This window comes from Acanthaster planci, linkage group LG03 (genome assembly GCF_054643075.1).
Source record: "Acanthaster planci isolate LZ-2023a linkage group LG03, COTS_SCS, whole genome shotgun sequence".
Classification (NCBI taxonomy): domain Eukaryota; kingdom Metazoa; phylum Echinodermata; class Asteroidea; order Valvatida; family Acanthasteridae; genus Acanthaster; species Acanthaster planci.
Window position 1 is genome coordinate 5,523,573 of NC_141779.1, and position 17,510 is coordinate 5,541,082.

Here is a 17,510-nt window from a genome sequence, read left to right on the forward strand (position 1 = left end):
AACCGCCAATATCCCCACTAATGGAACGCCTACAGACACACGGTTGGAAACGGTTGTCACAGTGACGAGTTCAACGAACACACAAAATGCAACATCCAACATCCATGTATTTTTTATTAAGATTCGCCGACCACAAACCCAGTGGAAATCCATAATTGCAACAATGAAAGACGAGGGTTAATGAATAATAAGACATAAGAATGTATTTTTTACATTTGCTTCGCTGGTATAAACACGGCACATCGGAGTCACCCCGAATATTGTGAGCCTGCGAATTCGAACTAGGATGGGTAGATCCCAGACGTCAGAGACTCGGACCGTGTCCGATTTACTTGGCTGCGACTTGAAATTCCGCACAAGTCTGCAGGAAATGATTACAACCACTATCTTATAGCCAGTGGCTTTTTGCATATAGGCGAAAACGTTATTTCCAGGCAGCGATTTTTACAGCAACGCGCTTGGGGGACCCGACTTGAATTAAGGCTATAATTGTAGCTCCAGATGATTTTTCAAAGGTAAGTCTGACATCTCCACAGGGAAAACTTCACGAGGCTTGAAGACTAGTCTCCCCTCGAGACTGGCAATAAAACGTCCCGTAGGGAAGTGCATGGCTTATCCTCAGGTTGTTTTGTGATACAGATATTGCTTCCAGGCACAGCAATAACATGCAGACACTGCCCGAGTCTAATTTCGACGTATTCCAAACATCAATGCCGTGATATCACTACATATCAGGGCAACAGGACACCAACAACTAGGACAACCTTGTTCGCAGGTTCAAACCCCACTAATCACCTCGTGACTTGCTTGCAAGGCGTACAAACATGGTAATTAATTTAAGTTGACATCTCTAATCTACTCGTCTACGGAGTCCTATTGTTATCACCAAAACACAGTACTGCGTAAAACAGCAAGTGGATATGAAGGTATGCAGGTGGGATGTAATCTGGAACAACTTTTAAGGTTTCATTGTTGCGGCGTAACTTAAAAATACACCAATTTTATGACAGTGTTAACAAAACTTAAAATATGTGTATATAGCCTGTTTCACAATAGTTGCACATATGTGGACAGAAAATGAAAAGAGATCAACTCTGATCCGCTTGAAATCCGATGACTTGGATGGACGTTCCCTCTGACGCGCAAAGTTGCCAACTGCCGTCTGCAAAACAGAAAGAAAATAAACTCAGCCAATCAAAACGCTTTTCTTAATTGTTACTTAGATTTTCAGCTAGTGCCTACCTGTTTGGGCATTTGGACAAAACAAGTGCTCCACTGAACCTTACTGTCGACAGCTTTCATCAGTTTGAATTTTGTTCACTGCAATGTGAAAAATCATTCCCGGTCACAGACCTAAAGATCCATGGAGGATTACAACTGTAAGTTGTGTGCAACCATCTGAGACCAACGTGTGCGGAAATAGACCATGCACTGATCATACTTTGTGTTTAGGTCACGAAATTATTACACGAGCGTGCATTATAAGCTCTCCGTGGAAGCCCTAAGGGATCTCACAACTTCAGAGGAGCTAGGTAAGTTTAGACATAAGAAAAATGGCATGAGCGAACAGGCTGTAAGCTAATTGCCAAATTGGAGCGCATTTTTTTCCTCTGTGGTCTAACATTAAGAACCTGTTAGCCCTGGGGTCTTGAATAAGTACTACGTGTTAGTCGTCAGGTCAGGTGAGCGTTTGTGCTCAACACGGCTTTAATATCAAAAGGTCCGAGAGTGTCGAGTTTTGAGAGTAAGGTGTGAGCAGCCGTGATGTGCGAGCCACAGGCAGTTTTGGCACGTGTCAAGTTTTCTGGCAGGTGACTGTTTCACAAGGTTCATCGAGGTCAAAGAGCAGGTGGACTCTTCACGTAGGCCTCGACCACGCAACCAAGGTGCTGTCAAGAAACGGTCGTGTTTAACCACGCTGTACACAAACAAACATGTTTCTTGGTAACAAACAATTTGGCAGGTGTCAATCTAATTAGAAACCAACGAAAACATCAGCAACAACGTGCAGTGCGAATTTGGGAAGACACCGTTTCGTTTCAAGCAAAGTTTCTTTCACCTCCTCCTCCAAAGGTTCCAGGTTCCTGCAATTTCCCGGACCTTTCTCTCTCGGTGGTATCGTTGCATTATTTCGTATTCATTTTTGTTTCGCTTTCCGTGTCTGTTTTCTGCAGTTTATAGCCTCAAACCCAAGCTGAGCATCTTTTGGTATCGAAGCTGTGAAAACTAGGACGCACATCAATAGTAGCCAAAAAGCCACGTCCAAACAACATTGAACGATACAAGCAAAACAAAAACAAAACAAAAAACCACATTAATCCGTGTAGACTTCTCTCGTTCTTCGTCACATTCGTCTATTTGTCTACCATTAGCTGGCTGTCAATTTAAAACGCTGAATGAAAATACGGCCTTTCTAGTAAGTGATGTGCATTGTGGGGCAACCATTGTGATACCAACCAAAAAGTGCTACTGGTGAAATATGAGACTGATCGTTATAGAGTGGACAAACCTTATCAACGGTCTAGAAATCGTCTTCGCTCTCCAACAAAGCAGCGATCCTTCTATATCTGTTCAACCTGGTGGAACGAAAGAAACCATGTCAGCTCATCTACTTTCCATTGGCACATGTAAATTAAGATAGATTGTTCTTTTCTTGACGTCCATCTTGTTGTTAGCGGCCAAACTTGGCGGAATGCTGACACTTGATTCCCAACAACATCTGCCTCAATAATGCACTTTTTGCTTCCTCAGTGTTAACATCGGAGGCGTTTTCTGTTGGTACTTTATTAAGTTGACGTATTCAAAATTTAAAGATTGTTATGTTTTTATAACTTTTTTTCTTACATTTTGTGAATAATTCATTTGGTTTCCTACTCGTGGTCATGCAGCCATGATTTTGTTAACCAATAATTTGGCAATCCTGCACTGCAAAACTGTGACGTTGACAAAATACAATTCTTTCTTCAAAATAGTTGGAATCTTTGGCTTTGGGAACCACATTTTACCTCAAATCGACAGGTCAATGTGCTAGTTCCAAATAACTTGAAATTAACGCCCAAATCTTGGATCTGTGGTGGAACCTTCACCTGTCATTCGACGGGAACAGACCCTCAAACAACCTCTTGTCCATGTTGTCCGGGTTGCCGTCCACGAACAACATCGATGCTGGCACCATGCGTCGGTCCATGGGCACGCGGTATCGTAGAGTGTCGATGGGCGCGTCGCGGGTCCGTATCCACAGCGCGTTGCTGGGCCCGGTCTGGCTCTTGGCCGGGAGGCGGGACCGCGAACTCGAGGGAGGGCTGTAGCTGCCAGTGTCCTTGTTCTGCTTGTAGTAGTTGATGGCCTGGGACGTCCAGACGGCGAAGATGAGCAGCAGGCCGGCCGTGGCGAGGAGCTTGTGACAGGTCATGATGTGATGCGGGCTAAAAAAAAAAAGAGCGGATGAAAAAGAGAAAGTGGACGCACTAGCCTAACTACAGAGATTCCAAGTGACGAGTAGCACACAGCTTGCATTGTATTCCTATCGTATTCTTATAGTATACCTATTTTGCCCTGTAGGGTAACATGGGTATACTATAAGAATTTTTTTCCATAAAATCCTCACTCCCATGAAAGAAAGGTGGTCGTTCCGTATCCATAGGGTTCGCGCTTTTCAGTCTCTTTTTAAATAGGGGGCGCTAAAGCACGTCGAGGGGCTTCTAAAAGTCCTGAAACATCCCTGTTTGTCCATTTCCTTCGTGCCCTGTCATATTTTGACGAGAGCTTGCGTTCGTGCTACTTATTAGCACCCAGCTTTGATGCCTGCCTTTTTAAAATAAATGGGGCGACGTCGTTTCTGCAATTATATGTATATGGCACACAGCAAGCGGTGTTAAGTTTTGTGCAATTGTACAAAAATGAAAAACTAACAAGAATGCGTACTCGGCCTGGGCAATTATGTAATTAAATTCAGCATTCCACAACTTGCACTAATTTTTCTACCAATTTTGAAAAATCAATTTGCATCGTTCAAAAAATGTGGGGCGAGAAAGGAACTTAATTTAATTCGGGCCACACACATTATGCACGTGAATGCACTTCTCCGTAATTAACCACTGCAGACAGGCCAGCAATGCGGCGACATTAAATCGAATCGTGTGGTTTTGGCCTGACGTCTTGACTAACGTTATCTGTAACGATATCTTTCATTTCAGGCCTATAGTTACACCGTTCATAATTGCCGTTTAGAATCATGACTTCTCAAAAAAAGACCGCGTTCATATTCAGCACAAAAGTAAATGTTAGTACTTGACATGAATGATGTCACGAAGCATCTATAGGTGGAATTCGAAGATGAAATGCGTTGTTAAAAGTTTGCGCTTTTGCAACGTCGCGAGTAGTTCGCACCTCGCCTTTGCGGACTACAGTGTAGACCTGCTTTTATGGGACGCCAACAACATTCACGGACACAAAAAGCGTCAACCAGGACAAGATTAGGCTCAGACTCGCTTAAAAAGTCGAACTTCTGTCACCTCTAATTCAAATAATGGCCCAAACTTTTAATTTAACACGGCAGGAGTTCGACTTTTGAAGCGGGAATCATTAGTCCGACAATGTGGGCAGTAAGAAGCCAGTACACTGTTTAAAATCCTCTATTCTAAAATATCTATTTGCCTCAAGCAAAGATTATCCTTGGGGTGAAACGTCAGACTCTCAACTTTTAACTCCACCCACTGAGCATTTCAATTTATATGTGATTAGCTTTCAAATGATTAATTTTTTTTTTAAAGCAAACAAGAAATCAGTCCTCGTTCATGGCGATGCGGTTTGCCTTTTTCTGTTTTCTTTGGACAAATTATTGTGATTGCTTTCCGTTCTGAATGGTGCCGCTCAAAATATCTCGATTAGATTCGGCTCTGCTTGATCGAGTTCCCGCCTACCCCGGGTAATTGACCTATGTAAGCTCAGTTTTGTGGGAGTAGTAGGCACAGCCTGGCAAATTAATTGATTGACTCATCTTTGCTGGCGCAGTTAAATCCAGCCTCATGGTCTCTTGATTCTCAATTTCTTATAGTTTAATGTCATCTTAGTAATTCAGGCTCAATGTGCCTCGAACTCTGAGGTAGATGACATCATTTTTATGTCTTCTCGAGTTGTCTCTCTTCAGTTTCCGACTATCGACATTTTGGCAGTCAACGGACACCTGCCCCGTGACAAGCTTGGACGGAGTCAAAGATTGCAGCTAAACAGATCATCAAGCGCGGAGCGTTGAGCAGAGAGTAATCGATGAGTCTAGTTTTATTACCCAGACAGGTGTCTTGGCATTGAGAGCGGTGCATTCTTGGAAAGGAAAGTCAGAGATTTCACTCGTCAAATCCTAAATTTGAATATCATGACGAAATCAGCAAAATTCATCACCTAAGAAGCCCGATGGTCTGCATACCGTGAAAAGAATACACTAATTGCTTGTGTTGGGGGTAGAGGGCGGCATGAAATTAACTTAGTTGTCAAAAGAAGTCCTTGAGCCTGACAAAAAAACTTCGTCAACCTCACAAAATAGAACATTATACGGATAACAAGGTTAAAAAAAATCATGTAGCCTAAGTCTTACCACTACGACAGTTTATTTCCCAAAATGTGGATTAAATAATTAAGAAATGAGATTTTTTTTCTCATTTCTTTCTCCCAATTCTTTCAACTGACTCCTCTAGGTAAACGTACAATGGTGCTCGCAGTTTACAGCGTGCAACACTTTGTTTGAAACTGGTGAAAACAGGCAGTTTTCAACTCGTAGTCGACTGCACATGGCTAAAGGTGAAGAATCTGAGAGCTAGTGAATAGACGTCAAAAGAAAAAAAACACAGATATCTGAAACTTATCAATAAGATGGCATATATACATTTGAAAGATGGATTTGCGCCGGGGAGATGTAAAATAGAAAGGAAAAAAGATGGTATAAAATCTGTGGAGAGCATTACAACTCTGACCTCGCTTGACTTCGGACATTATTTGCTTATTTGCTGAGGTTGGCTGCGGAAATGCAGGATTGTCCTATACATAGTAAAACTGTAGGGATATTTTCCAATTGGCTTGAACAACCAATGGCCTAAAGAATGTTTTGATTGGGGTCAAAAAACGAAGTTGCCACCACCGACAGACCCAGTATTAAGAAAGGCCCCCGGACTGTGATTTGTCCAAATGTGCTTATTTGTCGGGTTTGACTGTAAAAACACGAATGGGATCCAGTCTACAGAGAAAATCCAAACAGTATAAACAAAAAATGCCTGGAAGGCACCTGACGAAATATTATGTACTTTTGATTTGTGTTTATAAAGCTTGGGGACCTCAGTGATTTCCCACAAAATTTTACTGTGAAATAAAAATCGTCCTCGCCGTGGCAGAGAAAAAGTCAAACAATGATGTTCACGGCCTTAATGTTTGCTGAATAAACACTGGATGGTAGCAGGCAAAGCAAATCTTTGCATTCTCCGCCTATGGTGATTTATAACGATATTTGTTATACCCCTTGAGATGTGGGTAATTTAATGGGACGAGGTTTGTCAGACTAGAACTTTTAGAACTGTTTTATAATCTTGCATATTGTGATTTTCATTGTGTAAATCTAATGGGCAAAGAGGAGACTTTTGGGGTCATGGAGATTGAATCTATGGTCGAGTTCCAGAGGCCTGTTCTTGACACAGGTCTGTTCGCACTCGAACGACAGGAACACGACCCAAGAACACTGAGTTTCGGAACAGGATCACACACCACCTCCTCGTCAGGGTTTTACAGGAACACACGGAAAAACTCGTGAGATTTTGATTTTTGAACAGCCGCAAAATATAGCAAGATGGCTTAGGCCCTACAAAGCCAATGGGAACTTTCGCAAAATGAACATGACACAGAAATGAATGTTCCTTTTTAAATAGAAAAGAATTCAGTCCGGTTATCCAAACATTAATCCTCGAAGAACGCACATGGACGCCATCATGTTACTTACCAGCGATAATCGGTTGTACATTCCCAGCATGTAAAGTGGGCGTGGTTTAAACTGAAGTGACGTCACACTTTAAAGAACTGCACATAGAGTTACGTGCATTGGTCGCCCTTTACATCGAACCATGGAACCGGAAGTTAGCGCGCAACCTCAGCGATCGTCCAATGGGAGCCTGCAAATCGAGGCGAGTCCGCCTTTGTGACGAAGTCACTTACAAACTGGATAGCGTACCGAAGTGCGAGAACCAGCGAGTGAACCAACGCACGCTCCATTCATTTGCATGAGACTTTCTGGTTCACAGTGACGTCACACTTTGGTACTCGATGGGCCTGTTAGTTTCACATGGGAAAAGTTCGACCAAGGACTATAGTTAATCATAGTTGGACTAACTCTGATCGAACGCACGCTAGTCGACGGTGGTTGGACTAGTCTAATCAACTATTTGAGACTAGCCTACTGAGGTTGGTGGCGTCGTCGGTTGCCATAATCCATATTTAATAGGAGAGTGTAGGGCGAACCAGTTAAAAGAAAAATGCGGAAAAAACAGTATGTCATGGTCATCAGTAAATGATCATTTTCACTTTAAGTTTAATTTGCTATTTTGCCCTTCCTGCGGGCTACATTTTCTCCCATTCGGCCAAATGACCTAACAACGGTTGACTAGGGTCGTTCAGTCTTCCCTTTCACTGCACATGCATAGGGTACGTCACGTTAGTTAACTAGTGGCCCTTGATCGAACTTGGTCACCGATGTGATCCATCTTTGGTTCACCGGTACCGGAAACCTCCTAATGGATTGAGCAAACCAGCGTTGGGATCCAGATCCGTATAAAACAAACACAAAAGCCCGTTTATTTTAAATGCAAGAGTTACACTTGATAATCATGTTATTGCAGCAAAATATCTTGCTTATGGACTTGTGCACCACGTTAGCTTTACCGGCTGAGTAGGGCCTATACTCTTCGAATCAGCCTGGGTCTGTACTCAGGAAAAAAAATCCTACAAGCTTTGGTGGTACTGGGCTTAGATTTTCAACCCACGCCGCCGCCTGGCATTTTAAGCACGCCGGCATTTCCTGGAAACAGCCCGCGTGGTCCGCGGTAATGCATTCGCGCGTTTACACCTACCAAGACCACCCAGTTAACGATCATCAATGAAGATGACGTATTAAATGAAGGAGCGTCAAATTACAAGGTCTATAGATACCGTAGTCGGAAGTTATCTGACAACAGCGTTTTACCGTAAGAGCTCTCTACAAGGACCAATGAAGGGAAGTGAATAATGCCTTCGGCCTATGAATATTGACCGTCCAACATCGTTGACGTAGAGGAGAGGTACTTTTTTTTTAAAAAGTAGAGGTGCGTTGTACTCCATGGTTGTACTGTCAGACGATGCTTAGTAAAAGATCGCTTTAATTTTGAAGTGTTATTTAACACCTTTCATTATTCAATGGGCTTTCAAAAACCATACTCATACGATAGTGGATTGCTATAAGTTGCCCTTGTAATTTAGGAAACTTCATATGCCCCCCCCCCCAATAAAAATCTGAGTTGTTGGGGCAAACTTTCTTTGGCAATGGATTACTAAGCCTTTAGAAGCACGGTGGACACAATACGAAGAGCGCTATTAGAAGTGGATTAATTTGGAGTAAACACCATAGAGATCACTTATGATCGCTAAGATAAACACAAAAGATTTTACCTCAACCAAATCGCGCCCTCCTATTGTGTCCGCCATACTTCAAATAGGTTAACACTTTGCGGCTCGCAACTGGCACTGCTTTGCAAAGATGTTCGAAGGAAGTAGCCGTCCCTTTTGTCCCCCGATTTTTGAGATAATTCATTTCATATCTCCCTTGTTTGCAATTCCTTTTGCGATGAGAGCCAAATTCTTGAGAAACACTGCGTGCCAAAGTACGTCGGTTATAAGCACCAGGTTTCCCCAAACAAGACTTGCTGTTTAAGTCGTCGAAAACAATCAAAACGATTAATTTTTTTAATCGATACCTATTTCATGCTGTTTTTCTTACTCGCTCTTAAAATTCTTAAAAGTTTATGTTGGAAGTATATTTGAATGCCCCCGCTGTTGAACATCTTTTCAGGCTTACTCAAGTCGCTTGACTACAGCCAACTCCAAAAGTTAAGAGGCGGCGAAAGTGTAGGGTTTCAACATTAACTGGTGAAATCCGATATTTTGGGAGAGCATTACGTCCGCTCTGCGCGGAATTGGCTAGCCTTTAATGGCAGCTCGGGGTAAGAACGTGGCGGACTCTGTCCGCATGATTTATCGCAGAAAGCCGCTTTTGCGTGAATTAAAGCTAATTTACAGCACTTCCCTAGTCGCAAGCCGCGCAATATTTCTTGATTTTGACATCCAGGAAATTGCCACGATGAAGTATGATTTGGAGGCGTGGGCAGGGGTGTTGTAGCCCTCTACGGTATCGGAAGTTGGCAGCTGATTTCTTGAGCAGGGAAGCGGAAGAAAAGCTTGGCAAACAGCAAGTTCGGTATTTTATAAAAGCAAGGTCATTTGAAAACAAAGCAAGCACGCGAGTCTGCCTAGGGCGGGGCCGCGCTGCTTGAGAAGACTTTGCACTCGCGTCCGAATGACCTCGAACGCATTTCATTTTGGGCATGCGCCGTTGGAATACCGTTGGCTTACACCACAGACATATAAACGCTTGGACCGTTGCGTCCAATCATGATGATTGCTACCCATCAATTCTCTGAAGGATATTCAAAAATGTTGGTAAAGTGGGGACAGATTGGAATCGTGTAGCACCCTCTTGCCTCTTACCTGAGAAGGAATTGGTCTACAAAACAATAGGAATGGGGGATCATGGGCAGTGGTGTAACAACGGGAGGGGGCACCCCAGAGGTCTGTTCCCCTCTACCCCATGAAATTTGAAATATACACAATTTATGTAGACGCTGCAGTGTTTTTTGTCATCTTTCGGTACCCCTCAAGGTTTGTGCACCCCCTATAGTTACGCCACTGAGCAAGGGACCGTTTCCCTGAACCCTGACTTCAGAAAAAGCGCCAGTGTCTGCGCTCGGAAGTTTAGAACAGAGCTTCAAAGTAAAGTTGTACACAATAACTTTGGGCATGAACTTTCCGACAATATAAGAAATTCGATTTGGAGAGCCTTGACTGAATAGACAAAAATCTACCAAGATGAACGGCTGATTGAATGGTGCAGTTGAGTGGGACAGTATTTTACTTCGTATATAAATAAGTGCATCACCGGTTCATCCTTGAAACTAAGAGAGCAACGTCGCATTTCTCGTACAATGCACTTTTGTCTTCTGGTGACTGTGACAACATCTGACCACGCCCATGCAAACGCAATAAAATCCTACGGAGCTCTGAAAGTGCCGTCTGGCTTGAGGGATCCATATTCATCTGAGAATGACGACAGATTATACTGGCAAGATGTCGATAGTATTTTTATTACGTAATGACGATACCCAATACCGGTAAAGTATGCAATATAAGGATGTCGACAACCTACTCCTAACGATAGTAGGGTGTCGTCATCCTGAAGTCACATTTGTCTGAATGTCGACATCTTAAGACGTGCGTATTCCTGTGACAATTTATCTCAGGATACGGATATCTTGCATGTAATAAAGTAGATCGTCATCTTGAGTTTAAATATGCCGGGTTGTTATTTATTCGGATGGCACTTCCAGAACCCCGTAGTATATCCGAACGTACGGTCTAATTTTACCGTGCCCCAACCCGTATAAAGCGATTTCTCTTTAACCCTTTATTACGGACTAAATCGTGTTAACTGTTTTGATTGGATTAGAGTACCACACAGCCCTAATTCTATCATTGGTCTTGATATTTCCACGTGCTGGAGTCCTTGTCTTGCAATGACCGCATAGCATTTGCACAAAGTAGGCCCGGGACAGGGACGCTCACGCCCGTAACGCGGCCGAATGACGATCAATCGATTCCTGGTACCGTCAGATGACGTGTGGGAAGCGCACCCGACGCCATTGCAACACTTGTTACATTCGCTCTCCTTATTGGCAAGATTTTTTTCTTCGCCCGTTGTTTGTTCAGTCGCCGAAAATAATTATACAAAGGAAATGAAACTCCAGTCCAAGATGGTAGAATCGTGCACTGGCCTTCAGCTGTAGGCCGAACTGCTCGTGAACCGATATCAATATTATAAGACTTCTTATGGCTCTTTTTTTAAGTCCGCCGAGTTATTACAAAAACTGCTTTCTTAAATTATTTAAAGAATGAAGAACAGTGAATGCTGTTACGTTGTAAGATATTTCTTCATTAGTCCATTTGTCGCATTAAAAAGTGACTCGGGTATTTCCTGAATCAGATATGGCTCTGTTTATTTTGTTCCCCACTTTCTTCAATGATAAACGAATCTAAGTAAGAGAAATAAATTCTGTGGGGATGAAGGATTATATTGTCCCGCTAGTACCCATAATGTGAAGAGAGATTTTTAAAAAATAAATAATGTACGAATAACACCAACGAGATACATTCTGTAATCTTGATGGGTAAGAGCAACTGTAGTAGTACTAGCGTTTTCAATTTCTTAAAAAGAGGGATAACTTCCCTCCTCCGGGGAGAGACTTAATAACCCCCTGCCTTCACCCCCCCCACCACCACTTGCCCATCAAAACACCACTTGCTGGAGTGAATATTTCCGATGTTTACGGCTGGAACACGGGAGTCGAAAACGTCCGGACATGATCTCGATTTTCAGGTCTCACTTGGTGATGTGTACACCATACGTTGAAGTAACAGGTTTGGCCTGTTCAAGTTGATGGACTTCATACGCGTTCAGCTGATGGAGAAATGTCTACCTTGAGCGCCAAACCCAACACTGAAAACTGTCCACATGGGATCTTCTGAACGATGCAGGTAGCAGCGGTTTACTTTTCTCAGAAAACGAGGATGAAACGACTAGGCTTTCGTCATGCAGGGAAACAAATATTAAATAAAAGAACTCTTCGACCCAGTGGTGCACCATCAAAACGGATCTTCTTGTTTGCTCGCCCTTTCGTTGTCAAACTGATAACTCAGTTATCGTGTTTTTCTTTTATATTGATACACTTTACTTTAATTCAATTCTGAAATCCTTTATTCAATTTGAAAGAGGTGGAAATAAACCAAGAGAAAGAGTTATTGTTAATTCACATGTTGTGCAAACTGCAAACACGTCATACATCTGTTGGGTAGATGCTCCTTTCGTGGGAGTAAATTACATTTGGAAGATTCACTTTGGTAGTTACCTTCACACCAAAACGCTCACACCATTACGCCTGTTTTCAATATTTACTCTTTTTGTTTCGAAAGACAACTTGCCGCGCAAGGACCTTCTAAGGACATAGACGTAGGTCCTGACACAATTGTTTCTAAATGTTTTTTTTGCGAATTCCATGGCCTATAAACACCCATCACTACAAAAGGTTTTACCAAAAAAAAGGCATTTGTAATTTGGAAAGATGTAATTAAGTGAAACGAAAGACAAACAAAACAACAAATTCGTGGGCATCCCCTTGGCGTTTTTCCCATGTCATGTTTTGATAGAATTATGCTTCGAAACGTCGGATGCATCACTACTAAAATCGTGTCTCCAAATCACATAATATTTTTGTTCCGTCGAGTCAGTCGTGAATTTGTTTTGCATTTAGTAAAAAAGTGCTCATCTTTGGCAAGCATGTTGTACCCAAGTTGTTTTGGATTAGTGAACAAGCAACTTCTGGATTTTGGTTCTATGCAAAGATAACAAGAATTTTTCTTGGCGACAAAACTCATTTGTTTTCCATTCGGTAATATCATTTGATAGAACGTTCACCCAATCACAGTGCTGCTTACAACCCAACTTTCGTGTGACACGGGCGCACGGTGTTGGCAAGCGGAAACTAGTGCAGATGTCCATTTGTGATTCAAAACAGATTTACAGCTTTCTTGGATCGAGAGGGTTCTCAAAGGGGCCACGTTCGCCATGCGCTTCGACCCTAGTGAATCGCTAAAACCAGCTGCAACTGCAGATACCACACGGCAGACTTTGTTTATGAAACAACTATCATTTTGTACTGCTAACAGCATGTAATCCGGTTTACTTTTTCAAACTGACAGGTGAATGTGGGATCAAACCACGATTCTAATAACCATTCAAAATGTGGTCAATTGTATTTCATTTTCTTGAGCCGATACATGTAATAAAATTCTCTAAAAGTATCCATGTTATTAAGAATAAGATTCTAAGATTTCTTTCATAAAAGGAGAGTTTCTGCTGGAACTTAAAAGAGTTTTTATTCAACTATCTCAACAGGTGGTCGAAATTTGGAGCCCTTTAAACAGTCTTTATAACTGTAACGAATGCTTGTGCGTCAACACAACAAAACATGTGGGTTTACCTGTCCAACAGTCAATACCTGATATTGTCATTATTTTAAAGGGGGAGCGGAAATGTCGCTTTGGTTGGCAACTTGATCTCTGACCTAAAATGTACGCAACGTCGTTTGCACCTGGAGCACCTGTAACCGAGCTGGTAAACCCTTCCTGTTCTGGGATGAATATGGTGATGTATGCACTTGGTGTCTCTTTCATCAACGATGTGATCTCCACCTATGACGACTGGCAAGGATCAAACCTCGCTAACGTTAGAAATACGAAGCCTGCATAATAAAGGGCATTAGGTGGGCCAAAGAGGCTAGAAAACGTCAGATTCAGAAGTGAAAGAAAAGGTGTGAAGATTTTCTGCTGCGCTATACCAAAATGCATCGAATGCGGTGATTGGTCAGTTATTAATTTTCGTTGACGAAGGACACAAGCCAAACATTCACGGTACAACGACTACTTCATTTGAATATACAGCGGTAATATCACGAGTCATGATGTGCGGACACTAATGGGCTGTTCTTTATTTTATTGATGTCGTTAATAATAAATGACCACATGTTCAGCTGTCCTGTCCGACCATTAGGGAAGCTCTCAGCAAATATCGTCTATTGACCACCTGCACTCACATTGTTGTTTTTCCTAGCAATTGTATGCACACTAATTTAGCAAAGTATTGCTCTGCAACTCGATTTTATCTTTAAATGTCATTCGCTGAAACGGTTGTGCCAATGTTGGGCAAGCGGATTAAACGATGGTCGACACTTTCATACGCAAAATGTAAAGCATTGTCGTTTCATTATCACTAACATTTGGACTATAAAAGTCACAACATTATTACAATTACAGCAAAATTTGCCAATGTTCCCGTCTTCAACTATTTTGGCGTGGCTACTTGGACTAGGCTGGTATTAACAAACAGCGAATCTTACACAACCATGGCTAATAATCAACAGAGACGGTAAACGTAGGTTGATCTTGGAATCTGACCTCGGAGGGATTCGTCATTTTTTTCGTAAACTAAAAAAAATAACGCACTCAAAACCGATAAAAACACGATACCATTCTATTTTCCAATCATATTGGTTGCTTAAGTCATGCTTTTACCGAGGTGATGCGACATAAAACTGTACCCAGCCTTCATTTCACAGTCCCTTTCGTTAAATTTACCCAAGGGATACATTTTCGAAAATCGAAAAGCAAGAATCTTTAATAATAGAAGGGAATGTTGGGATAACTCGGAGCCACAAAGTTCTTGGCTTGACGAATTTGATAGTGTCTATGGAAGTGTATGCGTTATCCGCTATCTCATGAAAGTCACCCGCAACGACGGTGCAGTTTCTAGTAGAAAGGTGATTGTATCACTGGTAATTTCAACACACGTGAAAAGCAAGAGAACGCATTTAATCGATACCGGCATCATCCATGCGGTCAATTCAGCAGTAAATCCGTCGTCAACATCCCAAACGAGATGGTCGTTTGATTCCATGGGTAATTTGAAAGATGCCTGGAGTTTGCGTCTAAATGCATTCTTTGGGACACTGTTCTCTTCTGAAAAAAAATGAGGCACATTACTTTTTGCCCTAATTGCATGGATTTTGTGTCAGATTCAATTTCAGCAAACTGTATTGATCTCTGTGGACAGTCTTTTTTTCAAATGATTCTCGAGTGTCCCAGGCGAGTTGAATTAAACTGATTTATATAGATTTGCGTTCAACCTAGAAGCCAATTAATTTCCGATGTGATGTGTCGTAAAACATCCCAATGTTGCTAGCACTCATGTCATAAGATTAGACACAAACTGTTGACAAGAATGTTTCTTGCGCATAGCTGATTGCTGGTCGAGTACCTGAAATAAGTCTTCCTACACGGCCTTTAATTGTACATTCACAGTGTTTCTCTAAACAATCTGCAAAAAGTAAATCAGAACCTGCGAAAGACCGAATTTTTGCAACGGTCTCCGTCACTCAGCATGAGCATACTGCTGGGAAGATGTTACAGAAAATAACCTAAAATGTGGTAAAAAGTCATTTGCCAGTTTGCTTAGATACCAAAGATATGAGAAGAATCTTTACTAACCGGGTAAGTTTCAATATATATTTAGTGCAGTTAGCCGATGTATACCTCACACCAATTAAAGGCTGATTTCCAGAACATGTTACTAAAACAATGAACCTACCGGTTTTAGTTAGCTTTGGCGGAGATCAGAAAGCGTCAGTCGGCGTGAACCAGGTAGAGAAACTCAGTCACTTGTCGTGATGGACAGAATCAACGCAGCGTACTGTCAGACGGAAGAAAACGTCAAGTATCTCGATAATTCCCTCTTGATACTGGACGAGCAATTTGCTCTTTGCGGCCTACAGCAGAAAGTTGCGCCCTTCTGACTTGCGCACCCAGTCTTGGCGGTTGAGTCGGAGCCAGATGTCACGTGATCTCTCGTTCTCCCTTTTCCAAGGCCCAGGACGCGATGAAGGGATTCGTTGCGCAGCGTGTTAACAGCGCAGGTAGGGGGGGGGAGTCGTGATTCATATCAACTGATTAAAAGGAGAGTAGGTTTTTTTTCTGTCCCATGCGCGGGGAACGTCGGTTTTAGCGTGGAGGAAGTGCTGCAACCGCTAATTGCGACGCAATAAAATGAAGTGGGGCAAACACGCCAACTCCGGCGGTTATCTTCACTACTTTTAAGTCTCAAAGACTTGGGTGATGCAGATGTAAAAATGGCTGCTATGGTTTGCTTAATCCATGACGTGGTAATTCCAAGGGCGGATCCAGAACCCAAATTTTTAAGGGGGCCAGTTTGATTGGGGAGGGGCAATTTTTTTTTGCCTTTCTGGTGGACGAGGCTTCTTGTCGAGGTCGTTTAGCACGCTTTCGGAAGGGTGAGAAATGAAAAGACCCAAAAAAATCGTCTTTCTCTCATTTCTTTTCAAAACCAAAAGTTTTGGCTCTTTTTTTGGGGGGGGGGTGACCGCCATTTCCTCCTCCTTCCCACTCAGGTTCACCGAGTTAAAGCTAAACCCAAGATATATTTATTTCTTCCGATTTCATCCCTGACTGGCATAGGCCTAGTTGATAAGCTAGGCCTATGTTTTCATGTTTTCGTTACGTGTGGAGGAGTCGCTGTGGTGGTACAGGCAGTGTTCATTACGGCTAACAAATCACTCCAGGAAGGTTTAACTCCGCGAACTGTGATCGGGAAAACGATGTGTACTATCCTTTAACAGTTCTCTCTCTTGATTTATTTTTTAAATCCGTCCTCCACTTTAATCTCACACTTTCGAGGGCGCTCATTTAACACCCCATAATGGAACCACTTCCGCATTGTCCAATCTGCATAAATCATACATTGCTGCCATACCGATATATAACCCCACGGGGGAGTGGAGACGTTTTGTTTTCATATGCCGTTACCTGATTGGTGAATAATTCAGTATGACGGCATACTTGACCCCCGAGGACCAATTGAGATTTCTGATAGGAAACAAGCCGGTCCGAGCACATCCTAAGGAGAACGAGAACGGCATCTCAACTGTTGAGTTAGAGGCGTAGGCGAAAAAAAAGCTTTTAAGTGGTCGTTTCCCCAAACAGAATAGTCTTAAATTACGGAAGCATTGGGAAGGTCCGTTTGGAAATTAGACTATCACTCAATTTAAACAGTTTTGGGGTTCTTGTTTGTTTCTTTGTTTTATGTCGTTTGTCTCGTGTTTATGAGTAATTACTTCAACCTTACCCTACATTTTTATGGAATAAAAAACTACCAATTAATCGTACAAATAGAGCTGGTACTGGAGTCTTCAATCACGAGTCGGTAATCTTGAATCGACAGTGAGGCGACACCAATGAACATTGTAAAGGGTGTATAGAAACGGAGATAGTGATGTATATAGAGGCAACTTATGCGTCTTTGTGTTATGGCGGGTAGTGGAAAATACTGGGTTTTTTTTCAAAAGTCAGGTAACTTCCCACTGCATGAATTCAGGGAACACGACGTAAATAAAGCTCATTTGTCAGGGGCTTATCAGAGGAGTCTTGAGGCGTCACACTCTCTATAAAGGCGAGACACGTGCTGGGGTGATACTGTTGCACATGTGATTTCGTGATGGCAAAAACGGCCGCCAAATCGTTATTTTCTGCTCTTCGTTTATTCTTCA

General features: G+C 42.3%; 1 protein-coding gene across 1 annotated transcript; it reads right to left on the reverse strand.

Moving 5' to 3' along the window:
- Positions 1 to 87: 87 nt before the first annotated feature.
- LOC110986938 (uncharacterized) lies at positions 88 to 15,768 on the reverse strand. Its single transcript, XM_022249285.2, has 4 exons — positions 15,539 to 15,768; positions 3,087 to 3,425; positions 2,510 to 2,576; positions 88 to 1,162 (listed from the first exon to the last, which is right to left on the reverse strand). Exons 2-3 carry the CDS (start codon positions 3,410 to 3,412, stop codon positions 2,522 to 2,524), a joined length of 381 nt encoding a protein of 126 aa, XP_022104977.2. The 5' UTR covers positions 3,413 to 3,425; positions 15,539 to 15,768; the 3' UTR covers positions 88 to 1,162; positions 2,510 to 2,521.
- Positions 15,769 to 17,510: the final 1,742 nt, after the last annotated feature.